Source organism: Podarcis filfolensis (genome assembly GCF_964270895.1).
Source record: "Podarcis filfolensis genome assembly, chromosome: 6".
Classification (NCBI taxonomy): Eukaryota; Metazoa; Chordata; class Lepidosauria; order Squamata; family Lacertidae; genus Podarcis; species Podarcis filfolensis.
Genome location: NC_139609.1, coordinates 60,317,424 through 60,334,533, shown reverse-complemented (window position 1 = coordinate 60,334,533; position 17,110 = coordinate 60,317,424). Strand labels below are relative to the sequence as shown.

General features: G+C 45.7%; 1 protein-coding gene across 1 annotated transcript in view; it reads right to left on the bottom strand.

Moving 5' to 3' along the window:
• RASSF5 (Ras association domain family member 5) overlaps positions 1–13,116 on the bottom strand; it is a 104,769-nt gene extending 91,653 nt beyond the window's left edge. Inside the window, exon 1 of the mRNA XM_083617142.1 lies at positions 12,425–13,116. Coding sequence (XP_083473268.1) covers positions 12,425–13,058 — 634 coding nt within the window. The 5' untranslated portion in view covers positions 13,059–13,116. The remainder of the gene's footprint in view (positions 1–12,424) is intronic.
• Between the last annotated feature and the right edge of the window lie 3,994 nt (positions 13,117–17,110).

Genomic DNA, 17,110 nt, shown 5'->3' with positions numbered 1-17,110 from the left:
AGCATGCCATAAATGAGGAGTAGCAGATATCACATCTGAAACAATGTGAGGAGGAGACCTGGCTCTGTGTGTGTGTGTGTGTGTGTGTGTGTGTGTGTGTGTGTGTGTTACTAAAGACAGGAAGATTCAAAAGCAGCCACAGCAGGTAAAAAAAATAAATCTTACCCACTCCTGTTTGAAGGAGCAATGGCAGAACAGAAATTCTCTAATAGCTATTATTTCCTGCATAGTACTGTCAAAAGAATGCCCACACCTACTAAAGGTATGAGCTGCCTAAAACAAACACTTACAAAAGACAAAGGGGTTATTAAAAATTTACACAGTTCCGTGAATCATAGGGAAGTGTGACAAGAATTGCAGGGCTTGCTTTTAAGGGCAGACAAGAGACAAGGACAGCAACGGATGCAAAGAAGAAGCAGCCACAGCTACCTCTTAAGCCTTGTGGCGAAGCAACTTCCCAATATCCTAAAAACCAAAGCAACTAATTGGACTAAGCAGGTTCTTGTTGTTTGTAAGAGAGCCTGCTCAATGGATTTGCTCAATGGAGAAGGAATGTGGTATCATGGTTAGAATGTAAGACTAGGAACTGGGAAGACAGGGCTTGAATCCTCCCTCTGCCATGAAGCTCAGTGGGCCAGTCACAGTCTTTCAAGCCTAACCAACCTCACAGGGTTGTTGTGAGCGTATTATGAATTTAGCTTTCCCCAAGAACTAGTGCTAGTGTGGTCCTTTTCCTTTGCAAGCCATCTTAGCTTCTGATTTCAGTGATTTCAAGTTTGGAGATGTTGGCACCTTCCTTTTCAGCAGCTGTCTGCTGCCACAAAGAACCCTCAGCTCCTCTCTTCTCTGGATTCTGGCTGCTTCGCAGCTCCAGACTCTCACAGGCTTGCTAATGGCTTTTCAGAATCTCTTGTTTAGTTCATTGGCAAATCTCTTCAGTCTCCCAAAGGTTGCCCAACTGAACTTTCAAACAGCAGGAGCCTGCGCTTTTTCTGACTAGAACGTCCACTGAAGGACTTGTAACATCCTGACCAATTGGATCCTACTGCCAACTCTCATAACTGAAATCTCACAAAGTTACACAGTCAGCCTCAGCCACAGTGCTGGTTTAGCTGCAGCTTCTTGACAACCTGCCAATTTAGCTCCCACCCAATGTCTCTCTCTGGTTTCAACAAAAAAAAATTTTTAGCACCTTAAAGACCAACTAAGTTAGTTTTTGGTATGAGTTTTCGTGTGCATGCACACTTCGTCAGATACAGTGTATCTGACGAAGTGTGCATGCACACGAAAGCTCATACCAAAAACTAACTTAGTTGGTCTTTAAGGTGCTAAAAAAATTTTTTTGTTTTGACTATGGCAGACCAACACGGCTACCTTTCTGTCTCTGGTTTCAGCTAGGGACAAAACACACATTTCACTCTTCACACAGTCAACTGCGAACAATCCAAAGAGTGTTTGCAACAGAACACACTTATTACATTTGAATTTCTCCCCATAGATGCTGTTATGCAAATTAAAATAAATATACAGTGTTCCAGCAGGAACAAATCCAGGGGCTGGATTTCAGGTTGTATAATTGTTGGGAAGAGCATGATTTGCATGCTAAAAACCTCAAGCTCAGGTTCAACCGCAAGAGCCCATGTGGCACAATGGTTTCGAGCAGTGGACCGAGACTGGGGAGATGTGGTTTCAAATCCCTCCTCACCCATCAACCCCACAAGGCAACCTTGGGCAAGTCATTTCTCAACATGACCTACCTTACAGGATTATTGTGAGGATAAAATGGGGTAGGGTGGGGGTGGAGGGACTATGTATGCCCCTTTGAGCTCCTTGGAGGAAACGTAGGTTATAAAAGTAGTAAATGCAAAAATCCTGAAATCCTGGAGAGCCTCTACCAGCCTGTGCAGAGCAGGGACTGTAGGCAATACTGAACTAGATGGACCAGTGGTCAAAGGCAACATCTTATGCTCCAAACACAATTCTAAGGCGGCTTGTTTGGATAATACCTAACCAGAAAGCAAACTCACTTGCCAAAGGTACAGGTGTAACCAATGCCTGATTCCAATGAAGCATCCCACATGTTATTACATTATTATGAGAGTAGGTTCTAGGCATTATACATTCCATGACTCTCCCCTATCAATAACAGCACACAGATTTCCTTAAAATGAGAGTGAAGAGGATCATTTAGATATCCATGCGGGAGAGCATCTGACACCAAAGGTTTGCTTCTGTCACTTAGAATTATGGCTCCACCGTCTGATCTGACTGAGATTCCAGTGGCACATCAAGTTGTGTTACCAGCTGCTTTGGGGTTAGATTGCAAGCAACATGCCACAGACACTCAAGTGGAGCAATCAGCATTTTATGGTCTCTCAAAATGCAGTGGTCACACCTGGCTGGCCAGCCATCTGGGTCTGCTGAGGGGGGAAACAAATCACTGCATGCACTAACCAGGAAAGCAGAAGAGGAGAAATGAGGGGTGGGGGAGCCTAGGCCTGCTTTATTTTAAATGGAAAGGCTGATAAAATGATAAACGCAAGCAGTTCAATTCTGGAAGTATTCTTTCAAGACAATAACAATCATTCTTTCTCCTTTAAAGCCTGGGCAACTGAGAGTGTTATTCAGTAGGCCATAGTGAAGAGTTTTCAACTGCAGAGGTGTAGCAGTGATACACATACTTCTACTCAGCAGCACAATACCCTAGAATAATAATAGAGTGTATATATGGAGCAGCTGCAACAACTCAAATAACATTAACATGCCCAATACCTCAACCAGTTTTCAGGAGCAGGGCTGTGGAAAAGGTGCTCAACTCCAAGACCCTTTCACCTGAAGGCCTCAGAAGATTCCAAGCTTCTCAAAATGGAGTCCTCCTATTAAATAAGGACATCCCTAGAATATGCTGAGACACTGTAAATTGCTCAGGTGGGAACTTATATTGCCTTGCCAACCCTGTGTAGAACCGTAATTACACAACCACTTTCACAAACAAAGCTGAAGTGATCCAGTTTACATTACAAGTAACTCGCAACTTGCCCACATTTAACTTGTGCCCTTTCAGCTTTACACACTTGGCCATTTTAAAAAATAAAAAGGGGTCCAGGAAAAAAGACTTTCGCAATCCCACCCGCTTATTGAATCCAATGTGCTTTGACTCTATGAGACCCCAGCATCAAGCTGAGGGTTGCCTGTACTTCACTTGCTGAATAAATTGACAATTTAGCATTTGCCAGATCTGTTTCAACTTCCTTTCCATGCATGTCCTGGCATAATAAAAAAAAATCCCACCACAAATATATCTCTTTTTCCCCCAGGGAGTGGTCCCACCCTGGGCCCTTCTCACTGTATCCTAAGGCTTACCCTGTGGATCCTCAGTTCCTTATAGCAGCTGTGACAAGGGATTTTCCCTTCCCCTCAGAAGACAAGCAGAATGGATGTGTCCTGGACATCATCATTAATATTGTCATTTATTTCTATAGTACTTAACATAACCTAAAGAGTATACAGTGGTACCTCGGGTTACGAACTTAATTCATTCTAGAGGTCCGTTCTTAACCCAAAACCGTTCTTAACCTTTGCGGAATTCATAACCCGTAGTGTTTGTAACCCGAGGTACCACTGTACAAATTAATAATGAACAAATTCACGCCTGGTGATTCACATTTAAATATCAGTGATGCACAAAAAGGAGCTCATTTTTATTTATTTTTAGGTGCATATTCCTCATACAGGACTCAGCAACTGGTTTTGTGGGGAAAGCCCCCTCTCACACCACAACAGGTGCAAGAGGATGCCAGTTCAAGTGAATGGGAGTTTGCAGGCTGGCTATGTGAACTTGAATAGCCCAGTTTAACACCTTGCCTGCTAGGACCTACTGCCTTCTGCAGCAAACAAACCTTGTCTCAGATGTACCAGTACCTCTCTGAACTGGTCAGGATTTGAACTAAACATTGACAGTGTAAGCGGCCAGCCTCAAAAGCAGTACAGTGGTACCTTGGGTTACATATGCTTCAGGTTACATACGTTTCAGGTTACAGACTCCGCCAACCCAGAAATATTACCTCGGGTTAAGATCTTTGCTTCAGGAGGAGAACAGAAATTATGCAGCGGCGGCGCAGCAGCAGCAGGAGGCCCCATTAGCTAAATTGGTGCTTCAGGTTAAGAACAGTTTCAGGTTAAGAACAGACCTCCAGAATGAATAAAGTTCTTAACCCGAGGTACCACTGTATCTGAAGGAGTTGTTGAAATAGGCTTGTTCCCCCAAAGCCTACAGAAAGCAAAAAGTCAAAAGGAAACCATGCATTTGCACTTTTGACATGAGTTCTCTCTGATCAGTACACACCCAGGTTTAATTGTAGCACAAAAAGCAAAAGAGGAATCTGCCCAACACCATTCTTTTGGAAAGGGAGTGTCTGCTGAATGAAGAATGGCATCAAGAAGGGATTTTTTGTTATGATGTGCAGATTTAAAGAGAACCGTTTTAGTTCCCATTAAAAATACCCAAAAACCACCAAGCAAAAAACCCCTTTCAGAGTCTGCACTTGCTGCTGCTTTTCTTCTGTTAAAAATAGAGCACAATCTAACAATTTAGAGAATTACTTAGAATAATTAGTTAAGATGTTTGGCACTAAATCTTCCCCGGCTTCGGATACAGACTTTCATCAGTACTTCTATATCCAGGATATGGAATTTGTCTATGTAAATATGTTTCTGCATGCAATTGATAAGAAAAAGCAATTATTGACAACACACACACATTCTGCTGTGGATACCACACTGCTCACTATAAAGAGACTATAAATGTATATTTGTATATACATAACTCAAAAACTCAGCTGGAATTCCGAAAAACTTTTGCACCAAATTTATAAGACAGCTGGTTTCTTTTTCAGCAATTGCAATTTCTTGTTAAGGTTGAAACCTGGTGATCATTAACCATGGTTAATGGTTAAGGGGAACTCATGAAAGAAAGGTAGAAAGGCTCTGGGACCATTCAGTTCTATGGGTGAGAGAGACAACCGTACCTCTAAGGAGAAGGAGTTCCACAGCCAGGGTAGCCCCACAGAGGAGACTCTGTCCTTGACAGGAGAGAAGAACCTCCTCGGCCCAATTCAGGTACTGAATTGGCACATACAGAGAAAGATGCTCCCGGAGAGTTGGTGTTATATGAATCCACATTGCTACACTGCTCAGAACTCTCACAGCCACATTCTGAACCAGCTGCCGTGGCTGGACTGTCTTCAAGGGGCAGCCCCAAGAGTCTAAACAGTAGGTTTAGAGAACGGATTATTGTGGCCAGGGTATCCAAGTCCAGAAAGGGCCAGAGCTGGAAAGATGGGGTGGAATTCATGCTGTTGTGAACATTCCATCTGCACAAAAAATTCAATGGGAAAAAACTGACCAACTGTGACATATTGTTGCAACAAAATCACAGAGCTGTGCATAATGTTGCAGCATTAATATGATGCAGCAGGACCATACGGTGTCTACTGTCTCTTCCAATCGCCCTTCATTTTCAAATGGCTCTGAAAGAACAGATTTGAGCCACAGTCACTCTTCTGTGTCTGCGTACATCGCAGAGAGAAATACTAAAATGGAGATTGAAATTGGAGGGAAAGCCAAAATGTGAAATCAGGATGGCAGCGAAGAGGGGTCAGCACACGAACACTTGGCTACAGGAGCAGGAAAGCTCTCCCGCCACGCAGGGAAACAAACTGCAACGCTGTCAGGCTAGAAGAAGAGATGCTCTGAGGCTTGTGCCAGCTCTATCCCTTGCCAAAATGTTGGACTGCAGAGGTTATTAAGCAGCAACATCCAAGCTGGCAGGCTGCCTCAATGATTTTTTAAAAAAAAAATAGCTATACATCTTCCTAGTGAGCAACAGCGATAGTCTGACTGCATGTTTTGCTGGAATCCTAAACTCAGAGATGACCGTCACCAAGTCTCTGGTCACGTGTGGATGAAATTCTCAGGTCCACTTATAATGTGTGTGTGTTGTGGTTTCTTGCCTATGGTTTCCAAGAGATGCATCAGCTCCCTTCATACCCAGACAGAGAGAACCACAATAGCTTGCAACGCAGGATAAACCTGTCTGCTTAAGCTTAGGATACAAGCTGAAAGGGGGAAAGCATTTTGACACATCTTTTTTCATCAAATCCATCTCAGCAATGAATAAAATGGTGCGCCCATGCAGCCACCACAGCAGCACTCAAATGGCTCATGTAGATGCTAAACTGGAGATTAGTGCTGCACTTGAGCAGGGTCACCAACAGGCTGGGTACACATGTACTTGTCCCAAAGCCAACAGTGCTCCTGTTCTCTTAGCTTTTGTTTTTTAAAAAACATGTCAGTCATGGATAGCTCCATTGGTTAGAGCATGGTGCTGAGAACGAGAAGGTTGCAAGTTCGATCCCCATATGGCACAGCTGCATATTTGGGTTGGACTAGAACGTAACTAGATGATCCTCAGAGGCCCTTCCAACTCTATGATTCTGTGCACCTCATGACCCCAGTGAATTGATTAAAGATTGCAACCCCACACAGAGAGAAATACTTAAGGCAAATTAATGGGATTATGTTTCTAACATACTCGTTTCTCCACTCACACAGAGATCATGGTCCAGTTCATACTAAGCTAAAGATAAGACAAACCATAGCTAAGCATGATGATATCCTGGATAATTCACAGGAAAGAAATGTGGCTGCTTCTCTCCTCACTCAGTGCTGCTCCAGCAGTGCTACCAAGCCATGGTTTGGCTGTTCTGCATTATCACCAAACCCAGCCCTGTGGTTTGGCAGCTCCAGACCAACCATAAATGGTAAGTCAAGAACAACAGTCTTAGCACAAGTCTAAGCCAAACCATGGCTTAGTTCTGAGTAGCAAGGCAGCTGTGGTTTTCACTGTGAATACACACATGCTGCCACATTCATGCTTAGCCATGGCGTGGAGTATTAAATGCAAACCAAGCCTATAAACCAGCAGTTACTCTTCAACAAATAGTTCTTGTAGTGACTGTGATTAGGTGCATGAAAATACAATTCAAGGCACTGCAGTATTAGAAAGGCAGACAAGCCTAAGGAATTTTAGAAAGAACAGGAAACAGAAACATATCCTATCACATCCTACTCTATAAATCTATGACATGCTAACAATTTAAACACCACACCCAGTTCTGGGCATGAAGATGACGCTGGAAAGATGGGTTTAGTCTTGCCTAATACGGCAAGAAGGTATACTCTTAATTTCTAGGAGCCACCCTTAACTCTAAAAACACTTCTAATAAAGCAGACTCCCCCAAGAAGATTATAGTTATGTCCAGAAAGCAGAGAAAGTTGGATTAATTAGATTAATCCTCATGGGGGGGATGTTATTTAGCAACTGCAGAGATAAGCTTTCAAATGTTAGCAAATGTTGGATCAAACCAAAAGAAGTATTAAAGACTATGCTTGCTGAAAATAATGGTTCGATTATAATCCATTTAAGACTACATTAGCAGCAATGGGCTCCCTTAAACAGAAAACAATAAAAATGACTGCACTGGATCTGGAAGATCAAGCAGGAAACACACAAACACATCGTCAAATGCAGGAATGTAGGGTAGTCCAAGACAATTATGAAATGCACAGTGGAATCCTGTATTGAGATGTGATCAATTTAAATTTAGCACTAGCAACAAGAGTGCAAGATCATAGTCACAACGAACAAGGCAGTCCCCACCCACTAAAAGTGGCAACACAAAAGGAAAATGGATTGAGAGGGAGGAGGAAGAAATGAGCAACCACTGCTACAAGTTCTTCTAATAGCCAGCTGCAGTGGGAAAGTTTGAGGAGGAGAAACTGACAAAGGTTTCTATTCTCTCAGCTGTGCCAGTGGAGTAGCCCTGTATCCCTTCTCTTCCCTCTTCTGCTGCACTGAGATGTAACGGCTGCTAAGTGCAGATTAATGATTAGGAGACCAGGAGCTGAGAGCTCCTAGTTCAAATCCCAAGTCAGTTTATGGGACAGATTTAGGCAAAACACACACACTCAGCTGAAAACCACTAGCAATGTGCTGACCATACACACAAACATGCTTAATGCAAGGAAAATAATGCCCTCTCCGATAGGTGTGTTGAAAGTCTTACTTAGAAGAGGAATCCAAAATACCGTATTTTTGCTCTATAAGACTCACTTTTCCCCTCCTAAAAAGTAAGTGGAAATGTGTGTGCGTCTTATGGAGCGAATGCAGGCTGTGCAGCTATCACAGAAGCCAGAACAGCAAGAGGGATTGCTGCTTTCACTGCGCAGCGATCCCTCTTGCTGTTCTGGCTTCTGAGATTCAGAATATTTTGTTTCTTGTTTTCCTCCTCCCAAAACTAGGTGCGTCTTGTGGTCTGGTGCGTCTTATAGAGCGAAAAATACGGTACTTCATACATGGGCAAATCCACTGCCCTGCTGTTTTGCTGTGGGCAGAACAGGAGGGGTGTGTGGACACAGGTTTTTCTTCTTTTCCCTCCCATCAACAATTATTATTTATTTGATTTATATCCTGCCCTTCCTTCCAAAGAAGCCCAGGGCAGCCAGGAGAGGAAGCTAACCACACCAGCCCCAGGGTTGGCAGAGAGTTGCCCCATTTCTGCAGGGGTGCCAGGAAAATGGCGCCTATCCCACCCCTTACACACCCCATAAATATGCTAAAGTTATTATGACAATTATGACAATCAGAACTTCTGCCAGGGCAAACAAAAAAATGCATCTTATATCTTCTTTTTAAAAAACAACAGGAAAATCTTGTTAAACTCACCTGTACCACATACCCAATTTAATTTGTTTAAACTTGGAACACAAAAGACTTTAATCCGACCTATCTATCTCTGCTGATTGCTTTTCTGGGAAAGTGTTATCTTTTAGGCCACTCTTAATGGGTGTCATTTAGGATTAATGAAAGCTAGCCAGCATCCAAAGATGGGGGGAAAAAACCCCAAATCATCCTTCCTGAATAATTCATCTTTCTAAGTAAAATAAAAAAGTATTCCAAGTGTGTCTGAAAGCACAAAGGGAGGGAAAGTTGACAGATTTCCCCAGGGAGGGGACTCCATCATGGAGATGCTACTGCAGGAAAGGCCCCACCTTCCATAGACAAAAGGTCTCCCACGTCTGCTCTTGTGGCTCAGCTACTGGGAACTGAAATGCCTGAAGTGGATCAGCGTTGCCAGTGCTTTTTATTCAACTTTTCACACACACAGGAAAAAGAATAAACCACAACGCAAATGCACACAGACAGAATTGCAGCATGAACACAACTAGGAAGTACAGTCAGCCAGACAACATACATCACTCTATTAGCCATTTAAGAAAGCAACACGTTTCACTTTTAGGCACTATTCACAGTGCAACCTCCTGTATGTGTACTCAGAAGAAAGCATCATTAAATGCAAAAGGACTTGCTCCAAGGTAAGCGTGTACAGAATTTCAGCCTTCATTTTCAACTACTTGGTGGAGTAAAGTCAGTAGCTACCTCTAAGACAAGTGACAATTCAGCACTAAAACAGGAAACGTGTATTAGCCATAGAAGAGGTCTCAGCCAGGAGCAGCACTGCTCGCAGGAAAATGTTCACATGCTCATCCAGCCATCATAACAAATAAGGAATGGCTTATAAAATGTGCAGAGGCCACTGCCGCAATACTGGGTGCTTTGGCGTGATTTGCAAATGAAACAAATCACATCTGAACAAACCTATTTCAAATCACTAGATGCCCCATCCAATTAAAAATGTATTTCAGATAAATCTGGGACAGGCAAGGGATACAGCTGTGAAGCAACCTAGGTATCTCTTACGCTGCTCCAGTCTTCGCATGCATATCATGAGCCCGTTTATTCATTCCAGGCATAGGAGCCAACTCCCAGGGGCCGAGGTCCCTTTGGCTTCCCCAGTAAAATATTTGAAGAGCCCCCACAAAGTTAATGGGCATTGCCATTCAAATTGTGTGTGTGTGTGTGTGTGTGTGTGTGTGTGTGTGTGTGTACCATGTCATGTGATTGATTGTGTGGGGTAGGGCTTACCTGGTGCCCCCAATATTTTTTTCAAGTTGGCACCCCTGGTTCTAGGCATCTTGAAGGGGCTTACTGGGGTCCTGCCTGCTAGCCTTGCTTCCAACCTCCTCACGTGCAAGTGCAGTGTTTGCATGGAGCCCCTCCCTCATTTTTCAGAGCCCTGGATCACATGACCCTCTGTGCATTCAGGTGTAGACATGCAGCCTCTGTATAAACGATACACATGAACATATGGAGGCTGGAGATGGGGCCAGGAGGCAGAAGCCCAATCATATTCAAATCATACACCAGCAAATTCAGGTTGTGTCATTGTAGTCGATTGTCATGTCTTACACAACACACTTCCCCGAAAGATTGGACTTTTGTGATAAGGGAAGTGACAAGAAAATGCATTAGAAAGTGTATGGTAACATTTGCTTTGATGCAACGTCATTTACCCTGCCCCCTCCAAAAAAACAAATTAGAGTTAATGCTTGTGAAATAGCCAATTTCTGACACATGTCCTTGTTATTTTATGAAAGAGCCAAGAATACATTTTCAAATAAAATAAATCAGGACAAATGCTCAACAAGCAGGTGATCTGAAGAGCCCCCAATGAGGTTAGGGGGGGGAATTAAAAAATAAAAGGCAGACCCTGTTCTGTCTATCCTGGCATTTGCCTACCTGATTTGTAGTACTAGCTATGAATGCACAGGCCTTTTAATTTATTCACATTTGACTGATATTTTAATTCAATGTTGAACAGTGTTTCATACTTGTACCAGCTGACAAGTAATGGTATTTTATAGCTGGCAGCATGCAACAGCTATTTAGTACTTAACTGTCTTTGTTTGCTAGCATGTAACTGGCTGCACTAGATAGCTTTTAAGATTTTGCATGTAATTCCTGCCAAAGCAATCAACAGACTCCAAGTTTCAAAGATTCCCATTTTGAAATAAAACTCCACATTCAAATTAAAAACAGAATTGCCATGTAAAACTTCCAGTGGCAAAATCTAATGGCATACAAGTCATAACTCTGCAAAGGAGAGACAACATCAAAAAGCACAACAGTTCTAACCAAATCATATACAAGTCATGCACAGAACACCCAACTATCATCAAGTGATTTACTGATAGGCTCCTATGGAAAAGGCTGGCAACAGCGTGGTAAACAGCAGCAGTGGAACAGGTTAGTAAATGATCACACAAGTCAGAGAGCAAGGAAGGGAACCACTTGAAGGTTTAAGAGGCGGAACAGCGAAGTAAAATGTAATTTCTCCTCCCTAACAAATAAGCACCTTGGAAGGGAACACAGCTGACACTCATCTGAACAGCTAGTAACCTATCTAAAGTCCGTACATCCAATGTTCAGATCGATCCCGTTGGTGTGTTTACATAGGAATATCCCAATAGGAGACTGAATGGTGAACACGAAGTTGACAAGATTAAGCATTTTAGATGAACAACGTGCAGATGATAAGAGGGCTTGCAAAACACATCTGCATAGACTTATTAATTGATTGATGTGCTGCAGTTTCAGAATGGAATACTCAAAGGATGTGTAAGCCAATTCGCTAATTAGGATCAAAGAGGGTTGAAATTCTCATAGCGGGAGCTCAAATAGAAGCCAGCAAATAGTCCAACACACCTCATGAAATTTTTAAAAGGGCTCTAGCACTCAGGTCTTGAACATAAATCAGTGCCTGCGCCAGACTTCCCATAAAGCTGCGCTCTCTCCTCCAGGACTCCTAAGTGCTTTGATAGGAATGCAGATCGGATCCAACAAGGTTACAACGTTTATTATCTACCTCGGGACAATAAATTATCAATGTCTTTTTAAAGGCACGAATATCTCCAGTGTCCTACAAAAGGAGGTTCCTTGGCCGGCCATGGTGGAGGAGGGGATTTGCAACAGCTGTTTTGCGCTATGTACGCAGAGAATCAGCGGTCACTCACCTGCAAAGAGGCGACCCCGGGTGACGGGGTGGGACGGGGGAGAGGAGGCTGGAGAGTCCCTTTGCTCTTAAAGAGGCAGTAACAATTCAGGAGGGATTAGGGGAGGATCGACTGTGTACAAATCAGAACAGGCTGGGCCAGCAGAGGTGATCTGCTTGCCCGCCACGAAGAATGGGACCCCTGCAAAGGTGGGGCAAGGAGAAGCTACCCTGGGACAGGGGGGAAGGGGGGTGCCTTCGTTTTAGGTAGGACTGGAGGATCCGCTACCTGCACTGCCTCTTATCACATACAAGGGGGATATTAGGGGGTCATCTACAGGTCAGGAGGGAGCAGATCCCCACCAGCGAGCCTTTCCCTCGCCTCCGCCGGCTTGTCTAAAGCGTAAGGCTGCCCTGTCTACGCGGAGAGGGAGGGGAGGGGGCCCTTCGACGTGCAAAGCCGAGCCACTTACTGGCGCAGCGCAGCGCCCGCTGCTGCACGGCCTCCCCGCACAGGTCGCACCAGCCCCTCCAGAGCGCGACGGCTTCGAAGCGGTGCCCTTCGCCCTTCTCCTCCCGCACGCGGGGGTCCCGCGGCTGCTCGAAGATGGTGCGCACGTCGGGCAGCAGCCGCGGCGCCGCGGACCTCAGGCGCAGCCGGTGGTGGTGCTGCGGGTGCGGGTGGTGCGGCAGCCCCGAGCGGGGGGTGGCGGGAGCCCCGAGCGTCGGCCCGTCGTCCGGCGGGGCGAGCGGGACGCCGTCGAGGAAGGCGTCGGTCCTGGGCTGCGCCTCGGGGCCGGCGGCTCTTCCGAGGTGCTGCCTCCAGAGGGCGGCGGGGGCGCACGTCGCGTCGCGCTGGGGCGCAGCCTTCCCGTCGTCGCCCCACTGCGCCATGCTGCCCCCCTGGGCGTGGGGCTGCTGCTGCTGCTGCTGCGCGGGCTCCGGAGGGTTCCTGCGCCGGGGCTGCGGCAGCGGCTTCAGGTCATTGGCAGCGGAGCGCTTGAGGATCTTCTTCCTCTCGTGGGCGCTGAGGCTCTGCAGGAAGCGCTGCTGCTCCTTCTCCAGCAGCAGCGGGTAAGGGTACTGCCCGATGGCCGGGGAAGCCATGGCCAGGGCGAGCAGGCGGGCGGCCCAAGCAGCTCCGACCTGCCGGAGGGTGGCCGGCAGCGCAGGCGCTCTTAAGAGGGACCTGCAGAGGCGGCGGAGAGGGTGGAGCGAGCGGCAGGCAGAGGGCGGGCGGCCTGTCTCCAGCCGCGGCTCTCAGCTGGGCTCCTCCGGCTGCGCTCCCTGCTGCACACGCCCTTTGCGCCGCCGCGCAGTCCGGCGCTCACCTCGAAATCCTCGCCAGCTGCGTGGGAAGGAGAGCGGATCACAGCTAGAGCCCGCGGCAAGGGAAAGAAGGGAGCTGGCCGCCCGAGAAAAAGACTCGCTCAGTTGTTTTAAAACCCTACAAGAGCAAGGAACTCTTCTTCGTACAGAACGGCAGCGCCCGTTTTCTGCGGATGTGTAAAATAGCAGTAATAAAACAAGAGCGCCTCTGTGCATGTGCAGAGTGCTTTCACCCACACACACACCCTTGCCGTCTGCGGTAACAAGGGAAGCTTTCCGGAGCGCACTGGAAGCTGGTCCGTTAGGGCGAATAGGGCATTGCCCCACCAGTCTGAGTCCACCCCCACCTGCCAGCCCTCTCAGTTACAGCCAGTGGGTGGCTCTGCCTGTCATTGTAGATCTTCCTGCCTTCCACCCGTCCAGTCCTGGGGGGCAGCAGTCATCACTGGAACTGGTGAGGCTATGAGTTCTCAGAAATTCTGAGCCCCATCCTGTCTCCCTTTGGAAAGTAAGCTTAGCTCCCATTCTCCTGAAAGGCATAGGCTCTGCAAGGAGTGTGGAGGGCATTTCAGGACAGAGACATCAAGGGACACTTGTCTTGAGCAATTCTAGCCCAGGTGGCAGAAAATGCATTATGGAGGAGCCAGGCATAGTTGCGCTCAGACCCTTTCACCTTCATGCCTAGTGAACCTGCTTATTCACTTCCAGATCAGGGTCTCCCTTCGCAGGATGTGCTGCTTGCTCCACAGAAGTGTAAGCAGGTGCCCACATCTTCAAGAAATTGGTCAGAGGCACAGCGCTGAACATTTGGTGCTGATAGGCTTTCCCAAGGTAACCAACCCCAGCATGGGCAGCAGTTAGCACCTACACACAGGCCACTCCTGACACCTGCCCTGGACCCTCTTTGGAAACTGCATCAGGGAGCTACCATTTTAAATTTCCCACAATGCCCTGGAGGGATGTTACACCCAGGGCATTGTGGGAAATTAAAACAGCAGCCCCTGGTCCCAACCACACTGGAGGTGACCCTGCTACCACTGATCCTTTGGACTGTTTGCATTTGTGTTCTAACAGCACTAGCAGGCAAGTTTGGCTTAATCAGCCAAGCCAGGATAGACATTCTCTTACTAACTCTAGCTTGTGCTGCCTTTGGAGCATGTAAACTTTATCCAGACCTAATTGCTTACTGGGCTCAGCTAATTTTGCGGATTTAAGCGAGCCCTTTCAGGGAAATTCCAGGCTGTGTAAACACCAAGATAAAGAATCTGCCTCTTAGAGCTAACATGCTGGATCTGCCTTTCCACCCAAAAGTGAAAGCACGCAGAGGAAAGTAGATACTGTATCACAAAATGAGAGTGACAGCAACCACACTTCGAATGCTCCCTACTCTTAGGGAAACAGAACCAACAGTTCTGGACACACCCCACTCAGTAACCTCTCATTGCACAACCTTGACCCCCCACCTCCAAATAATGCCACATGTCAGTGTTACTTGCAACAACAATTGCATTTCCCCTCTGCTCCCCCAATACACAACAGGCCCTCCACGAATAGTCATGGATACAGAATTCCCAAAGAATGAGTAGGATCACATCATATACAATTTGTACATATAAAACAGTCAATAAGGGATCAAACATGTCCTATGAAGAAAGGTTTGGGAGTTTTTAGTTTAGAGAAAAGGTAAGGGGTAACATGATAGAAATTTATAAAATTCTGCACTGCGTGGAGAAAGTAATAATAATAATAATTTTATCATTTATACCCCGCCTACCTGGCTGGGTTTCCCCAGCCACTCTGGATGGCTCCCAACAGAGGACTAAAAACAGAATAAACTTCAAACATTAAAAACTTCCCTAAACAGGGCTGCCTTCAGATGTCTTCTAAAAGTCAAATAGTTGTTTATTTCCTTGACATCTGATGGGAGGGCATTCTACAGGGTGGGCACCACTACCGAGAAGGCCCTCTCTCATAACAGTAGAACTTGTGGATATCCAAAGAAATTGAATGTTGGAAGATTCAGGAGAGATAAAAGAAAGCACTTTTTCAGACAGCACAGTTCAACTATGAAACTCGTTCCCAAAGGAGGCAGTAATGGCCACCAACTTGGATGGCTTTAAAAGAGAGTTAAGACAAATTCACAGAAGACCAGGCTATTGATGACTACTAGCCATGATGGCTATGCTCTGCCTCCTTAATGCTTCTGAATATCCGTTTCTGGAAACCACAGGAGGGAAGAGTGCTCTTGTGCTTGGGTGCCACTTGTGGGTTTCCCATAGGCATCTGGCTGGCCCCCATGAGAACAGGATGCTGGACTAGATGAACCATTGGCCTGATCCAGCAGGCTCGTCTTACGTTCTTATGTTTACTTGTTGAGAGCATCTTGGGGAACAATTCAAGCCCAGTGCAGGGAGATCCTATGGTCATAGACACGACATAGTACAGTGCAAGTATTCATTTAATTCTGAAGGCTAGCAATTAAATGAAATAGTGTCAAAATGAAGAATATATACTCTGCTTTATTGGCGTCTCTTCCTTCTCTAGCCATGCATTGTGCTTCTGCAGAGTTTGCCAGAGGGAAAGGAAGAACCATTAGATTAGAACCATGTTGAAGGAGTTTCCTCAAGTAAGGCACTCTCTGAACAAATGGCACATACTCAAATCACCATTGTTGGGTCCTGCAATAAATACGATTGTTTTAAAGAAAAGGTTTAAAACATATATATTTGGGTCCCAGAGGTTGCACTTTACATTGTGTTCATGTTTTCAACTACTGTGAGAACTAAACGATGAGCACAATTTCAATGTATTAGCTGCAGGACATAGAGATGTATCAAATACAAAAAAAAAGAGGGGAGCATAAGCAGAAATAAAAGCAAACTTCATAGGAATAGCAGAGCAATACAACTGAGACCATTTAAGTAAGTTTAAAGAGACGCAAAATAGATTGGGGTTGGGCCAAATGAGTACATTTGGAATTTTGATAGGATGCTCCCTTCTGGCTGCTTCCATCATCTCTCCCCCTGGGACACCTCCTGCCAGACAGGCAGAGAGAAACATGCACAGAGAGATTATTTGCTTTTCCATGGGATCTGGGGAACAGTCTGATATCCTGTAAAATACAAATGCATGATTTTACACAGGGTTCCCCCAAAACCATTATTAAATTAAGGTTTACATTAGTAGATTGCAGGTGGGGTGGGGGGAAATCACAGATTTGGTGCTGGCCAGTGCCACAAAGACACAGGTCCTCATGTATCTTCATGACTTTTATATATGATGACAAAGGAATCATATTGACACATCACAGAAGTAAGTAAGTAAGCACAGAGGTGGCCTATGATTTGATGGTGGTTTTTCAGGGAAGTCTTGGGGGAAATGGTGACAATCCATAAGAGTCCATGCCTCAGATCCATGGTTTTGTGCAACAGCAGCACTGGAAAGCACCAGATCCATGATTTTTATAGTTTAGTAGCTGGAGACAGATGTGATTTGCTGGTGATTGGACCCATGGGGAAAATAGGCAATTTCTAGAGGCTCTGTTTTGCTGGATCAGACTTGGGTGTGCATGCATGCACATGGATTCTCTCTCTTTCTCTCTCCAGCACTACATTTTCCCTGTTCCCCAACTCCTACGACATTCTTCCCCCCGCCCCCATTTCTCGTTTCTGTGTTTCCCCAATAGCTGCCTTTTCCTTCCTTGCCTCCTCATTTGCTTCACTTTCTGTTGACTGCTGAGCCTTCACAAGCTGGAAGAGGAAGTAGGAGACAGCATCACACTTCCAGCTTCTTCATTCAGTGTTCTGTACACTTTTCAAGTGGGGGGGGGG